Here is a 17,182-nt window from a genome sequence, read left to right as displayed (position 1 = left end):
AACTCTGCCAGCTATCTCCGACTGAGTCAGCATGGTAATCTTCGTCTATAGTGAGCAATCCTAGTGCGAATGTGTCACATATGAGCATGCCTATGTTGGCGAGCAGGTAACCTAGGGCATTGTGCTCTGCATAATGCTGTAGCTGTATACTGTGATGCCACCTAATGATGTCCCCCCTGATGGCGCCTGTCAGTAGGAGATGTAGTGTCTAAGGTGGTAATGGACTGAAAAAGTCTATAACTACTCTCTAGAGGGGTGGACGTGGCCGGGATTGGCTCTGATCTCGTAACAATGCTACTCTACGCCATTGAAGCTCCAATAAGAAAAGACCTAGACATCTCTGGTCCTCACAGTCCATCACACGTCTCAAAGGTCCAAAGCCCTCCTTAAAGAGGCAATGGTAGCAGCCTCCGATATCATAGTGTACAGTACATCTAGAAATGTAGTGTTCCTCCATCTTTGGCTCCCATCTGAAAAGCTGGCATATCCTCTCATTTTCTGCAACATGACTCCATCGACGTGTCTCAATCATTAGTTGATGTGATGATGTGTTCAATAGAGAGAGAGAGAAAGAAAGAAAGAAAGTTATATTAACGTCTACGGAAGACCAAGGTGGCCTATGAGACCAAAACGTTACATACAAAATGTTTGGGAAACTTTCCAGGTCTTAGTAAAGCTACCATCTAATGCTATGATAAACTAATTGAGTAGGTACAAGGTGGTATATAGGTTGGATACAATTCATATGTGTTCCAAGTATGGTGTGGAACTGCTCATGGAGCTTGGTCATCCTAAAATGTCCTGCATGGGTCTATCTAACATTGAGAGGCTAAATCAACGGGGTAGGGCCCTTTGGTGGCGGCATAGTATCCCTTGTATCCTCGACATGTGCCTCTTGCGAGGGAGGGGGCTGGTTGGGTATAGGTGCCGGGCTTTGCTTCTTGCCGTGGCTATGGCTAGGGTGGTCCCCCGTGGCCGGGAGGTCATTGGGGCTAGTGGGGGCTCAGGGGTAAGGATGGTAGTTGGTTCTCGGTAGAATTCTTTGAGCAGGCGCTCCCTATCTTTGCTCCAAGTTCCAAAGGAGGTGGTCTCTATGGCACCGTATTTCTAGCAGGAAGAACCCAAGGCATCTCTAGCCCTTGAAATCCATCACTCTGGAGAGTGGCCTAAATCCTTCTATGAACAGGTAGTGGAAGCGTCCCCGGATCTTGTAGTATGCTAGGCGCTTGCATATGTAGTGTTCTTCAGTCTCCCACTCGAGCTGGCAGATTTGGCAGATCCGATCTTCTAGGGGGAGGGAGTGGGTCTCGTATCTACCTCTCTCGACCCGTAGCTGGTGTGAAGATGTACGGATTTGTCCAATGGTGCTTCTGACTCCATGGGACAAGTGTGTGTTCATGTAGCTTGGGCGAGTAATGCAACCGTCCGGAGATATGTGCAAGAAGTGCTCTCGGCAGAAAGCCTTCTTTGTCCCTAGGTCTTCTGTAGGAGTACCCATGTCTTGGCCGTGTGTAGCTGAATGATGTCCATTTTTTATGATACGGTTCACCTCCTCCTAGCTGAGCTCTAGGTGGGGGCAATCTAGGCTGTATTGTAGTGGGGGGAGGTGGTCCATGTGTAGGCCGTGAGCCGTAGCCAGGTCTCTGTTCGGGCATACTAGCATTCAGTGTCCCCTCGTAGTGCTAGCTGTTTGGACAACTCCAGCGCGAGTCTGGGGTACCGATGCCGGGGCATGTCCCATAGTTGGTGCAAGAAGGCCATTGTTTGGAAGAGGGCCTCAGCTACGAGGGGCGGTGCTCCCATCTCTCCTCTCATGATCTTGTGTGGCATAGAGGGCTTGCTCTGGATCATCCGTGAGATCATAAGTACCAAGGGTCTCTCCATTTGCTCCCGTCCCTCATAGGTGGCCTCCTCCTGAGGCAGTGGCTGGTTCTGTGTGGCCCTCCTTGTGTGGTAGAGACTAGATCCCCATATGGGAGCCCCGTACAAGAGTGCTGGTGTGACTAGAGTGTCAAATAGTCAGAGCTTTGTACGGGGCTCTTGGAATTGTATGTCGGCGCATTGGTTTTCCATGGATCTGAGTGGCCTCCTCCTAAGGCAGTGGCTGGTCCTGTGTGGCCCTCCTTGTGTGGTAGAGACTAGATCCCCATATGGGAGCCCCGTACAAGAGTGCTCGTGTGACTAGAGTGTCAAATAGCTAGAGCTTTGTACGGGGCTCTTGGAATTGTATGCCGGCGCATTGGTTTTCCATGGATCTGAGGGCTGCATAGCCTCGTGTCAATCTATCTTTTGCTATCTTTCTCAAGGTGAATCTCAGTCCTGAAAATGTAATCCCCAGATAGACGTATCTTTGGACCACTTCCACAGTTTCCACGCCGTATGTGAAGGGGGGTACTGACTGTCGAATCCGTTGGGTTGAAGTGTTGAACACCATGACCTTGGTCTTCCCCAAGTTCACGATGAGGTCTCTATCCTGGTAGAAGGCTCGTAGTGCCTTCAATTGGCGCTGTAGCCCTTTGGGCGTGCTAGAGATGAGAACTATGTCGTCCACATATAGTAAGATGGGTATCAATATCCCTCCTAGGCTAGATCCCTCCCCTCCCAATCTATCCATGTACTCTGATATCTCATCAATGTAGAGACCAAATAAAGCAGGTGAGAGTGGGCATCCCTATTTAATTCCAAAGGTGTTGGTTATCTCCTTTGATAGCCCCCTTGGTGTTTAGGCTCGGCCCGTGACCGATTTGTATAGTGTCAATATCCCCCAACACATTCTGGGCGGGACCTCTAGTTCTTGTAGTCTTTGCATGAGCCTGGCTCGTGGTACCGTATCGAAGGCCTTGAGAAAGTCCACGAAGTAGGAGTATACCTGCCCCTCGTGTGCCTTGCCCTCCTCTATAATGGCTCTAAGTGTGAGGATATGGTCAAGAGTGGAGTACCCCCTCTTGAACCCTGCTTGTCCAGTCGCTCGGTGTTGGTGTTGTGCCACCCACTTGCTTAGCTCAAGGTCCAAGATGGATCCATAGAGCTTGGCCAGTACATGGCCAACCATGATTGTTCGATAGTTTGTGGGGGCCATGGGATCTCCAGCCTTCAGGATAGGTATTATGGTGTTGGCTGACTAGCTGGCAGGGAAGCCCTCACCTAAGGCTCTGTTGAACATGTGGGCTAGAAGGGGTGCAAGTATGTCCCGGGGATGGGTCAAGTGCTCTGCTACTAAGCCTTCATGGTCTTGGGCTTGGCCATTCTGTAGTGTGTCAATGGCGTCCCGAATCCACTCCGTTCTAAAGAATATAGATGACTCAAGTTTGCTCCCTAGTAGTCGGGGCAATGTGGGCTGCTCGAGTATTTGGTACAGTGAGGCTGCATATGCATACCATGTGTCCGAGGAGGTAATGGGTGTCTGAGCACGGGGCTCCTGGAATGCCTTCCACGCCTCCTTGCTGTCCTGTCCCAAGAATAGTTGGTAGAATTCACGTTCCACTTTGGATAGGTAGGCCCGTTTCTTTGTACAAGGCGGTGGAGGATCAGGCGTGCCTATTTGTGCGTGTGTACTCCTCGTGCTTCGTCCTATTGAAGATGGAGCCGGGTTTCCTTGCACTCTGCGTCGTACCAGCCATTCTGTGGGACACTCTTGTCCAGAGGGGAGGGATGCGGGGATGTGTGTGAAATGTAATCAGCAATCCCATCAATGTACAGGCCAAATAATGTTGGAGAGAGGGGGCATCCCTACTTTACCCCGAAGGTGGAGTAAATAGGTGCCGAAAGGCCCTTAGGTGTTTGGACTTTGCCCACAACTCTCTCATACAATGCCAAAATACCCCAACTGAGCTCTTTCGGTACTCCCATGGTCCACAAAGCAACAGTAGGTCTGTCGGCCATAGGCTTTTCCCTCCTCAATGATCGCTTTGAGTGTGAGGATGTGATCCAATGTGGAGAAGCCTCTCCTACAGCCAACATGTCCCTGTGCTCTAAGACTCCACATCTCTACCCACCTGCTTAACTCATGCTCAAGGATGGAAGCATATAACTTAGCCAATATATGCCCAACCATGATAGTCTCTTACTGGGTAGAGTAGGGTCCCCTGACTTGAGGATATGCACAATAGTGTTCACGCTCCAGCTTTCTGGTAGGCCTTCACACATGGCTCTGTTAAACATGTAAGCTAGGAATCCTGCCACCAAATCTCTAGCATGGGTCAAGTACTCGGCTACTAGTCCATCATTATCTTGTGCCTTTCCTCTGCTAAGTCTGTCAATGGCCTCTCGGACCCTACTTTCTGTAAAGAAAGTGGTGGTCTTTGGACAAGGCTCAAGTGGGCCAGGAAGAGGTGGATGACCCTCCACAGTGTAGAGACCAGCTGCATACTCTTCCCATACAGCAGTGGACGTAATAGGTGTGGTCGGGCAATGCTCTCTGAAAAGCCTCCAACCCTCTCTAGAGTCCTGGCTCAAGAATAACTCATATAGGTCTTGCTCCAGCTGGACCAAGAATGTTCTCTTCTTCCACTATGTGAGGCGTCTAAATAGTATTTGTGCTTGTCTATGGGTAGTGGACCCCAGTGCTATCTCTCTCTGTAGCCACGCTCTGGTCTCACGGCACTCATCATCATACCAGTTGTTCTGAGGTGTCCCCTTGGTGGAGGCTCTCTGTGTGGGTCGTGAGTGTGGGAAGGCTACACTTGCAGCGATGTGTAGAGCCTCACTGAATTGCAGAGTCAGCTCCTGTAATGGAACGTTGGGGTCTGCATCATGTAACAATCTAAGGATCTCCGTCTCATAGGTATCCTTTGTCTCTCTGGAAAAGAGGTATCTTGGGTGTCGGTGAGCTGCATGATGGGTCTGCCTATCAGTGAATTGGAGGTCAATGGTGAATGATAGGTAGGCATGATCCACTGCAACTCCGAGAAGGTGTGGGGATACTAAGAGGTCCTGGATGTGAAATATTAGCGTCGATGGGGCAATAACATAGTCTACTCTGCTGGCACCATGTCGATGAGGATAACATGTGAAGGCGCTGGATGGGGGGTATCTAGCCAAGCCATTGAGAATGGCCAACCTGTGTGCTATGCCCATCTCCACAAGGTATCTCCCATATTTGGTGACTTCCCCCATATCCTGAGATGTCCTCTCTAGCTGTAGCTCTGACACATCCTGCTCTTGTAGCATCTCCTTAGATGCATCAAAGAAAGACACCTGATGGGAGGTTGTCTTGGCATTAAAGTCTCCTAGTAAGATAACCTCTCCCTCCTTCGAGAACTCCCAAATATCCTCATCCAAAGCCACATAGGGTGATTGCCCCTTGGGTGGGGCGTAATGGGACATCATAGGGGGGAAATAGCATATGGCAATATACAAAGTGCGTTCCTCACCATGCACTCTCATCCACATGTATCTGGCCTACTCATCTCTGTGGACTATCTGGATCATCTGTTGTAGCTCCTCCCTGATTAACGTTGCCACTCCTCCCGACCCGCGATTACTATGGTTTGTGCGTGTCTCCTTCCTACAAGCTGACTCCCACCTATAGCCTGTCACCCGTGGAAGTGTAGTATGTGGCCCCTGATGTGTCTCTGAGTAGAACACTATATCTCTCCCTTTGAATGTCTCCTCAAAAGCTCCCACATCCAATCGGAGGGCTCCATTATAGTTCCAAACTACCATTGCAAGGCTGGTCCCATAGGTCTCACGCCGTCATTTGTGGCGCCTCTCCATAATTACCACTCTCCCTCCTCTACAGAAGGCAAGTTTTCCCTCCTCTTTGGCTACCTTAATTTTTGGGATGCACTCTCTCATGTGGGCTAGTTGGATTGGTGTGAGAGGCTTGGCAGTTTAGAGAGAGAGAGAGAGAGAGAGAGAGAGAGAGAGAGAGGAGAGGGGGAGGGATGCTCTTGGAATTGCACTCATCTTGGAAGTTGAGAGAGAGAGAGAGAGAGAGAGAGTGTGTGTGTGTGTGTGAGACTTGGAATTATGATAATAAACATAAGGCTTAGGAGTTGGAAGATATTGTATGGTCTAGTCTTCAGAGGCCAAAAATAGCCTGTTTTTTGGTACAAAATGGTATAGATATGTATCGTACAATATGGTACGAACCGTACGGAACAAACTAGTCTATGCGTAGTACGAATGCAACTATTGCCTCCTCTATCATCTTATGGCTGATGGGATGAAGGAGATACAATCATAGACCATCTTGGATGGGGAGGCCTCTTCTTCATAGTATTCTTTTTATTTTCTTTTTAAAAAAAATGATTTATGCTTCTTTTGAGTTTTAGAATTGATAATTCACATTGTCTTACTCTCTTTCTATTTAAATTTCATCTCTAAATCTTCCTCTAAAACTGTATCCTCTTTCATCTATTGTGGTGACATCTTAAATACCACCCCTAAAAGCGAGGATATTCTCTTTTTGATGAAGAAGAGATGGGAGTGGATAAAGTGATCCCTACATGGGTTCGTAGCACTCCTTTTGCTTGCATTGTACCTACTCGAACATGTACCCACAAAGGAAAATGTTGCACACATTCTCACCAAAGTGTTACCATGTGAGAAGTTTGAGGCTTTTCAAAATTCCTTGAACTTATTACCCTTTGGTGATTGATCATCCTTGTACTTCATCACATTGGCACCACAAGAGGGTGTTAAAATTTCCCAATTTTGGGCAATGCCCAATGCAATTCGTGTGTTGTGGATACTTATTAAAGTGTCAATGTAGTGTGTGTACACCTAGTGTCTTAGAACATTAAAGTAGTGACACTAGGATCTAGAGTAAATAAACCTAACTCTAGTTAGTTGGTGGAAGGCTAGTTAGGTCAACAGCAGTTGTACTTTCACTCTTATCTTTCAGTTCAGCAAGTACACTCTACACACTTGCTTCAGCTCACTCTCACTATCTCTCGTTTCTCTCTCCTCCATAGCTGGTGCTATTTCTCACACTTGAGCCCCTGCTACAAGCACAAAATTCAAGTTGCATTAGCCTATTAAAATTTCAGTGGATCTTGACTGGAATTCATGTTGGAAGCAAGGGAAAAGGAATCTATAAAAGTTTGAACCATTTTCTTTTCCTTCACGAGTTTGTTCATGCACATGAACACTATTTTGCCAGTCAGAGAAAGGGAAGCTGCAAACTAGGTTTTGAACAGGGCTGAGAGCCACAATTGTGAAGTTGCTTCTTGGATACTGGAATTCCAATCAGATTACAGAAGTAACCCCCAACAAGAAAAAGGCACTTAGTTGTTTCCACACGTAGGGTTTACTAGCTTAGTAGTAGCTCTACGGAAGCATGAACACCTCTCTTCCATTTCAAATTCTTCAAGCCCGTTCAGATGATTATTGTTGGCTGATTGGCATACAAGTGTTCATCTTCCCCAACAGGATTCTGTAGTGAATTCTATTTTTTGTCATTTTCTCAATTAAAGTGGAGAAAATTTATTCAAGCAAAGAGAAGAGAAAGTCTGTTGTATTTGCCTTTGCAATACATCTCTTCTCAAAATCTAGAGCTTTAATGCTTATATTGTAACTTCTTACAGACCGTGGAAGCTCTTGGTTAACCAGAAAATGCTGAAACAAATTCGGTTCAGTATGGACTTCCACTTTGCATTCGAGAAGGCATTTTCAAATTCAGTGGAATGGGTAGGTTAAAGATAATTCATATAACTCAAAATGGTATCTGCACTGCCTGGGCAAACTGCACACTCCACAGTGATTTTGTCTGCTATAAGAAACTCCTAATAATGCCAAATATTCTAATGAATCATTTGCACACCTGAACAAGGCCAAAATTTATTAGCAAAACAACACAGAACATGCAAATCCATGAATAAAGTATGACTGTGCCTCAATAAGGGCAAAGATTGTCGAAAGAAACAATAAACAACATGAAAATCGATGGTTAAAAGTGATAGATCACCTGAAAAGTTGAGATGGATGGAAAATCTAACTCCAAAGCCTTCTGCATATGAATATATTCAGCTCCTCTCCAACCATATATTGCCTGCATAAAGAAAAGGCAGTAAGTGGTGGAGTCGTATAAGTGGACTTCTCATATTGCGTAAGTCAAGGGCTTGAGCTAGCCTCGTACTTAATAATATGGCATGGATTCATCATGGACTTCTTTCATATGTAGATACTATCTAGGAGCCACTTTATTACAAATCAAACTAGTTGGTACAGACGTGTCCTAATTTCTCCATGTCCTTTCGCTTACACATCTCAGGCAGCCAACTGTCCATTTTTATTTGAGAAATTAACAAGAAACATTAGATGTTCATGAATCAAATTGTGCAACTGCATGTAGTAGTTATGATAGAAGCAGATGGCAAATTATGCCTTAGCAAAAACCTTATGGATGTTGGTGTTTTGATAAAGCATGCTTTATATAGTGAATCATGGATTTGATAGTTTACATAAATGTCTTCAGCATCCAAGAAGGTGATATATTTAAATTGTTTTGATAAAGCATGCTTTATATAGCGAATCATGGATTTGATAGTTTAAATAAATGTCTTCAATATCCAAGAAGGTGATATATTTAAATTGTTTGCTCCCATAAAGTAGGAATCTTAATAACCTTAAAATGAACTATGGTTTTTAAAAATTGAAACTTTCAATGATACCAAAGCAAATTGAAGTCCGAAGGCATCCACCCCCGCCCTCACCTCCCTCACGCGCTGGCCCGCCTCCTCTGCCTTGAGGCCCCGCCCCGTCAAGCAGCCACACCACCTGCATCGAAAACAACAACTCCCCGCACCCCTCCAGTTGCTCCCTCCCTCTGCAGCAGCCCCCCCTCGGGTAGTGCAGCAGCGTGATGGGTAGGTTCTCAGCAGGGACGTGCAATGGAAACCTCTGGTCAAACGCTGGCGCATTCTGTGAGTGCCCCCCAGTAAAACACCTTGCATGTCATCCTCTCTAAGGAAGAGCTCTTAGCCGTCCGGCGGGCCACAGAGTTGGAGCTTAAAGAAACAACGATATTTAGTCAGGTAGTTGGACACTCCCCTTCCAAGGCCCAACTTCGGGATTGGCTTCATTCCACCCTGCGCACCAGCACAGCGCAGATTGTGGAGGAGGTCCTAATGGGTCAAGGGATCTTCATGGTATGACTCACCTCGGCAGACGCAGCCCGTGAGCTACTAGCCAGTTCACCCTATGCTTCCACGAAGGGGGTCATCTACATGGTTCCTTGGTACAGTGGTTTCACAGTGGAGGCATTTGCACTCCACAACAAGTTCCTTAGACACCTGGTCACCCTAATCTTCCTTGGACTGTCGCCAGTTAGTGGAAGACTTTGGACGACTCTTTGGCATTGTCCTTCCCGCCTCTTTTGCGCACACAGTGAAAGCCACACAAGTCCCAAAGGTATGGGTGGCAGTGAAGGACACAAAGAATATACCACAGTTTCTAGAGATCGAGGCAAGCGGTCACTCTTTCAGATAGCAAGTTATTGTGACTGGGCAGCCAAGGCAGTGCCTGCATTGCCATGACTTTGGACATCAGGCAGTAGAATGCAAGCGCTTTGAAGCCAAGGTGGCATCGCCGACAAGCGCACAGGTGGATGCGGATGGCTTTACACGGGTTCAAAGACGACAGAGAGGAAGACGGCAGGGGGAGCCGCAGCCAACCCCTTAGACATAGCCACAGCAGAGCACGGTGCAAGAGTGCAGCCGTCACTTTATAGAGTTCTCTTTATTCTCTGTTTGTGTTTGTATTTTTGCGTTTTGCATTTTGCGTTTATTGTGTTATTGTCTGAGTTATTTAGTCATGATCATACATCCTGTGTATTCTTTGCACAAACCCTAGTATATCTTCACATGGTATCAAAGTCGGTGTTCTTTTAAAGAGTATCCTATGGTATTGTGGAGGCTTGGTTTTTTGTGAGATACATGGACGACACGTAACCATTTCACAATGTCTCAGACTCCATGGGATCCCATTGTGTCTTTCACGCTTCTCCATCACTACATGCCCTGAGGAGGCATTATGGACTCAACGAGGAAGACCACACTTCACCTTCACCTTCACATTCTTCTCCTTTTCCAAGTTTAATGAGACAAATGAGGAGTTTGGAGGATTCATGCACATCAAGTATGGTGCCAACTACATCCCTCCTACCAACTCTTCTAATACATCCAGACCGGTTAGTGAGGCTAGCCACCTCTCCAATCAAGGATGACATATGGCATTTAGGATGACCGGCGAACCATCTTCTTCATCTGAGCCAGGCCCAGTGCCAACTTTGTCTAACCCCTTTGAGTCATATGAATCAAAACCCTCCCTTGTTCCTCCTTTTGGTGTGCAAGATTTTGATAATTTTCAGTACATCAATTTTAATCAAAGAGAATCTAGACACAAGTATAGATCTATAGGTATACCTAGAACTATACCTTCAGTTTTATCTGAGCATGGAATTGGCACTTCTCTATCACACTTCCCTCCACTCACACCCTCATCTCCCGAATCTTTCTTATGCATTCAATACTCCACTTCTGCATCTAGCACACTGGGAGTTGGGTGTCAAAGCAAGAAGGTGGATTAAGCACAATCATTCTCATATTTTCAAGCATGTATTTTTCCTCTAGAAATCTATGGGGTTCCCATCTCTACTTATAGTTCCTTCTCTTTCCATCCACCCCATGTCACCTATCCTTAGGTAAATGCCACTTCGCACCCTCATACATTGTTAGGGGAAATGCAACCTTTTACCAATGTGCCTTCCACATTCCTGCAAATGAGCGCATCCTTTATCTTGGGACAACGATGATGGATATCCCCCTCGCTTCCCTCAAACACTCCCCTCATCTATCACATTTACTCAATTGCCAACCTTCTATGAGTTCGAATATTAGTTCTTACGTTATGCAAGTATGGATGATCAAGTCCACAAGAAGTCCTCCACACATTCTTATTCAGAGAGAGATTTGGTTGTCTCTTCTTCATAAGGAAAAACCAAAGGTGGCAAGGACTCTCAGGATGAGAAGGCAACTCAAAACAAGGGTGACACCCCTTCCTCACACGGAAACAAAGAAGCTAAACCCATCTAATAGCAACTCCCTAAAAAGAATAGATTTTGCACACACCATCAAAGATCGTGCCATGCGGACAAGGAGTATCATACCAAGGCACAAGGTCTCCCACCTAAGAAACCTTAGCAAACCCTTGCGACTACCTTCATTCATGTTGGAGAGTCTAGTGGGGCTATGCCTCCCACTACTGCCCCATCTACTCCTTCTAGCCCAGTTGCTGCAAGACGTGGCACACAGATAGCCTTAGCAACCCATATCTTTCATTACCCTTGAAGTATTTGCTAATTGGTCTATTGGCCCCTCTCCCATAGCACTCTTTGCATATATTCCGTGATCTCCCCCTGCACCTTTATCTAGGTCCACTTCCCCACCTCATCATGCATTTCATTGGCAGAGACATGCAGATGAAAGAACATGATGGTGGCCACATCCTTAGGCTAGCATCTCTCTAGGTGCCTTAGGATACTCTAGGCTAGCAACCTTTAGACCTCTTAGTTTCTTAGGCTTATGGATCGAGCCCATAGGTTAATTTGTCCTTGGGTTTTTCTTATTTTGTCCTCCCCTACATTCACTCATACACAAACACTCATTGCACACCTTTTCATTTAGCTTTCCTTTTTTGTTTTGTTTTTCTTTGAAGCATTTGACTACTGACCTCTATTTGCAGATTCTCATATCTTTAACAAGGTTTTGTATTTTAGTGTAGGGTTCATATGCAAGTTTGCATTGATTCTTCCAAGGCTGGTGACATGGAATGCATACAATTCCTTTCACGGGTTCATCTTTCTAGGAGATTTACTCTTCTATCATAGGGCTTCCCCTCCCAAGGAAGATTGTGAAAAATCTCTCTAGAGTGATCACTTGGGCTTCTTTGGTAAGATAACATCACCTTTATAGTCTTGATAGACTACTAGGTAGCTAGCGTGTACCCTTTGTTGGATATGCTCGTTTCTTTGGGGTGAGATGCCTTCGAGTACAAATGGGCTTGAGCTTTTTTCTTACAATTGCTTTATGGTTCTAGTTTTGGGCCTGAGAGGCGGTGTTGAGCTAAAAATGCATTACAAACCGATTAGCTCTTTCAAATAGCCCCAAAATATGTAAATTACGAGAAGTTTCACTAAACAGCACGGCGCCATCTCAAAGAGTTTGTGTACCGTGAGCAAAACCCTAATTTGAAAGGATCCTTCTACATCTATAAATAGACAAGTTACCCACCATTTAGCCATCCTTGTGTGCAGGTTTCTCACTCCTAAGAGCAAATTTCAGCCATTAGCCACCTACCATCTATGGTCCAACCCTTGTTGATTGAAATTCAACATATTCTAGCATTGAGCACCCAATCTTTTTTCTTTTTTTTGCAAGTAAAATGTGGCTAAATATATTACTCAGAAGGCTGATTACAACAGAGTGCTCATGCTCAACAGACTAGCTTGAGCTAAAATAATCACAAATACATAATGTATACAAGCCTCTCAAGGCGGTTTGGGAGGATGTATGCAAGAAGCCATGGAGGGGGGGTGTATCATCATCTGGGGCTGTCTGCCTACATCATGAAGAATAGGTTCTTGGCCGCCCCAAGTGCACAAAAAGTGAAAACAGAGCTCCTGACGAGCTCGAGACTCGCCCTGCACAAATCTGGGTGGCGTGATTTGAGCAGTTGTGAAGATCCATCTCAAGGATGGCCTCCAACCACCACCAAGCCTCGGTGTGCACTCCTGAAGACCCTGTTGCAAAAGGACCTTCGAGGTCTGCCCTCTTGGTGTAAGCCCACAGACTACTAGCTTGCCCAAAAGGGCCAGGCTCTGAAACTCTAGGTCTATCATCCCAAGCCCTCCCTCAAACTGATACTGAATGATGGTCACCCACGCCACCTTGGCCAAAGAATCCCTGGAACCGTTTGAGCCGGCTCAGAGAAAATTCCGCACTAGGCGGCAAAGCTGAACTACACAAGACGAGGAGAAGCACCAACACAAGGCAATGTACCAAGCCGTCGCTAGGAGGACCTGGTTGACCACCAATGCTCGGCCCGCTAAGGAAAGGGGACAGTACTCCAGTAGGTCACCTTCCACCAGATAGAGTCGAGAGCTGGAAGAAACTGCTAGGCAGGAGTGATGTTGAGTCCCACCTGGAACCCTAGGTATCGGACGGTCTGTCCCCTGGATACCCATCTGAACCCCAAGTGGACACCCCACTTCGTGCTAGAGTCCGGGTCTATAAGAAAAACAACCAACTTTCGCCAGTTGATTTTCGCTCCAATTGCAATGCAAAACACCTCCAAAGCTAGTCTCACTCTCTCGAACATCAGTTGATCATTCTCAATATAAAGGGCGGTATCATCTACATACTCTGAATCTAGTAGCTCCATCTCCTCCCTCACCGGAAGTCGAAGGCCACGTAGCCCACTCACACATGATCTGAGAAAGTAGGACATCGCTTCTGCAAAGAGTAAGAATAGATACGGGGCAAGATGACAGCCTTGCCGGACAAATCTCTCCAACGGAAATTTCTCCCCCCTACTTCCATCTATGAGAACCCTGCTAGTGTCCGATCTGTAAAGTGCACAAACCCCGCATATCCATGCTTGGGGGAAGCCCAACCTCACCGTGGTGCCCTCTAAGAAGTCCCAGTCAACCCTATCATAGGCTTTCTCGAAGTCCAGGAGAAGTACAACCAATCCCTGACCACTGTGCTGGGCCCACTCAGTCACCTCGAAGAAGGTGAAAACATTGTCTAGGATGCTCCTATCTTGGACAAAACCTATCTGTGTCATGAATGATGTCTGGAAGCATGGGGCGGAGTCACCTACTGATCATCTTGCCCAGTGCCTTTTAGGCCACTGACAACAAGGTGATCGGTCTCCACTGGGATAGCTCCAACCGGTCTCCCCCTTTGGGGAGGAGACTGATAAGGCCTGCCGGTAGACTCCCTGGCATCCTTCTTCAGCTCAAAATCTCTTGAAAGGCCAGCAATAGGGGATCCCTCACCACCTCCCAGTAGGTAGTGAAGAAGGCCTTAGAAAGACCATCCTCTCTTAGGTATTTCTACTGGTCTTGTGCATGGAAAGCCTTCGCTAATTTCTTCTCTATGAAGGGGTCTAGGAGGGAGAATCCCATCTGCTCTGTGACGAGGGATGGAATGTGGTCCTAGACCTACTCTCTACACTGTTGTCCTCTGGCTGAGCCTACCTCCTGCTGAAAAAGTGTCTGTAGTAGTCACTGGCAATCTCCATCACCTCATTTGGGCTAGAGCCAATCCTCCCATACTAATCGCGGAGATTGTGAATCTGATCTCCTAATGTGCAAGGCTTATGCACCTGAAAAAACTCCATGCACATCGTATCCCCCTTCCATGCCCAAAAGGCTGCTGAGGTATGGAAGAAGAACTCCAAGCACCTATCCTCGAGACCGGGGAGGGTTGCCCGTGCGCACACCTCCTACATGTGAAGAGTGGGATCCCTTGGTGCCTCCTGGAGTAGTCTCAGCGTGGCTGCTAGGTCTCGCCAGAGTGCTCTCTCCTCCCAGCTCTACTGCCTCACCAGTAGGACTACCTCTAGTAGCAGATCCTACTCAACTCAGCTAAGACCTCTGCAACCTCCTTTGCGATCTAGTTCCTCCTGTCCCACTCCCTAGTCCAAAGCTGCTCAATCTGCCTCCTCACCTCCTCCCTCATGTAGATCGAGTCATGGATCTAACAAGATCACATGTTAAGGGCTGAAACTAGAACATTAAGTGTGAGGAGAACAGGGTAGATCAAACAAGGTGGTGCTAGCCAACTGCCCTACCTGGCCTCCTCAAGAGCACCCCCACTCTCCCACAAAAAACCGGTCCAGTTGTTCTAGGAGAGCTCCACCTAGCCACCTATATCCCCAAGAGAAGTCCAGTGACCTCTCTCTCCTGTGAAAAGCTGGGTCCTGCCAGGTATCACGTGCTCTCGAGCACCCAATCTACTACTCCTGCCTGTTGCCAAGAGGTATCCCTAAAGCTGTACTTACAGCCATGCTGCCATCACCAATTGTTTCCTCTTCTCGAACATCTTCCCTGCTTGCATTTGCACATTCTACAGCCAAGCAATACATTGCCCACCACTTAGTGACAGCTTGGACAGCTGCCTTTGGCTGTTGCATTTTTTCAAAATTCTCTCAGCTCTAACTCGTAGTTACAGCCCTCCGGATCCATTTTCGATGGACGTCATACTCTGACACTCTTCAAATATGCCCTTGAGCATTCTGTACACTCTTCCATTCATTTACAGCATTGGTTCATTCACTTCAAAGCTATCTTTCTTCTCTATTTGTGTTTATGTTTTGTGTTTTGTGTTTCACATTTTTGAGTTTTGTGTTTAGGGTTTGCATTTATTGTGTTACTGTCTCAGTTATTGTGTTTTAGTTGTGGTTGTACATCATGTGTTTTCTCTATGCAATCCCAAGCATATCATAACGAGGATAGAACACATTCACGTGAGGTATATGCATATCACTAACAAACTAGCTAACAACCATAGTATGTGATTGCCTATGATCTATGTGACTTTAACAAGTAATTGTTGTGTTGTAGGGGGCTCCCAAGAGAAGGCTCATGGTCTCAGCACAATTACAGGATCAGAAGCCCTTTCCCACCTTTGATTCAGATCATCCTTGGGAGGATCAGAGACTTGTGGGTCAACTGCATCTGGAAGGTGCTTTGATTAGCCAGATTCATCATCTTCTGATTAGAGACCCATCATTGGTTGGTGACCGAGGCCAATGCTCTTTGGGAACTTCATAAAAGCACAGCCTGGTGGAAATTGACTATCATGGAAGGGCGGGTCAATAAGACTCCATTCAAATGCAAAGTCTTTCCTTCAAGAATGATGATCGGTGGTTTTGCCCTCACCTCAAGCCTTCCAAGCACCATATTTCTAATGGCAACTTTTTCTTTTGTCTTACCAAATATGAAGATATTGTTTCATTTTCTTAGATTCTGGGCTGTTGGCAGAATTGGGCCACCTGGAATGCCTTCATCTTTGATTGTGCCTCTGGATCTCAAAGTCAGGTCACTAGGCTGAATGGTCTTCTCCACTGGCAGCTAGTTTTTGTTTAGCATTTGTGCACGCTGACCTGCTCCCTTGGAAACATTTAGTTTCTTGGCATGCAGCAGTTTCTTCTGCTACCTTGCCATGACTCTTGTACTTCTCATGTGATAAATGTAATTGTCCATTACCCCGAGAGAGAGAGAGAGAGAGAGAGAGTATCTGTCAACATGAGCAACCATTTTGAGTATAAATCCTCTCTATGACTTCAGGATCCTCCAAGCTGTAAAACTGAGTGAACCATCTTCCGACATAGTGACTCAAAGGTGCTGGATACTCCTACGACCTTAATTTTCCAAGATAAGACACACTCAAACACCCACATGAAGGAGCAACTCCCCTCCAAATATTAGCCAAGACAACAAGCAAGAGCCACACTTGCATTGTTCCTATGCACGGTTAGGATAGTGACAAGCCAGTTCAACATCCGATCTTGATTTGATTTGGATCCTCCTCATTCTAAGAGTCAACTATGTCCAGGAGCCCATATGAACATGTGTCAAGTCAGTGATACACTGGACAAGACTTGAAGTTACAAGCTCATGATTATGAGCCCAACCTTCACCTTAAGATCATCCACATTGGCTTTTCCATTCCAACTAAGCCTTCTCCATTCCTCTTCTTTGGGCTTCATGGGGGCAACCAAGTGCATTTTGGACCAGGAGTGGCTGCCATTGTAGCATGCACATGTTTCTGAACCTTCTGAGGATCTGAAGAAATCATGGCAAATGCTCCAAGCAAAAGCTGCAATCTTCGTAACATGCATTACCATCAAAGAAACAAATTTTACTATTAGAGAAATAGTGCAGAGAAGTACAAACCATTATCAATAAAAATCAGGCAGTGGCAATCCATATGCCAAGAACACACAATTTGACGCCTCTGAAAGGGTAAGATAAGGTTTCTGCCACATGTAGTACTCTTCCAAGTAAAACAGCCATTAAGTATATGTGTGGAATAATGGACACCAGCAGGACCCTGAGGATCACCCATGCACAATTGAATGACATACACCTCACTCAATTGATCCTAGGATTCTTTGTGTTTTTGAACCCTCTCAAAGTGCAAAACGTTTCATTAACTCTAGCCCACAGTCA

The 17,182-nt window shown here is 46.2% G+C and overlaps 1 protein-coding gene and 1 pseudogene across 7 annotated transcripts in view; both read right to left on the bottom strand.

Moving 5' to 3' along the window:
• Nucleotides 1-17,182, bottom strand: part of LOC148021706 (uncharacterized) — a 165,509-nt gene that overhangs the window by 22,410 nt on the left and 125,917 nt on the right. For all 7 annotated transcript variants that reach the window (XR_015694381.1, XM_087697216.1, XM_087697215.1 and 4 more), the window contains exon 8: nt 7,910-7,993. Coding sequence is in view for 6 of the 7 variants with exons in the window: in XM_087697216.1 (XP_087553342.1) it covers nt 7,910-7,993 (84 nt within the window). In the remaining variant the exon portion in view is untranslated. The remainder of the gene's footprint in view (nt 1-7,909; nt 7,994-17,182) is intronic.
• LOC148021708 (uncharacterized) lies at nt 4,000-5,406 on the bottom strand (annotated as a pseudogene).

This window comes from Lygodium microphyllum, chromosome 17 (assembly GCF_053477565.2).
Source record: "Lygodium microphyllum isolate KBCC chromosome 17, Lygodium_microphyllum_v1.1.10, whole genome shotgun sequence".
NCBI lineage: Eukaryota > Viridiplantae > Streptophyta > Polypodiopsida > Schizaeales > Lygodiaceae > Lygodium > Lygodium microphyllum.
Note: the sequence above shows the minus strand (reverse complement) of the source record. Positions and strands in the feature narration are given on the sequence as shown.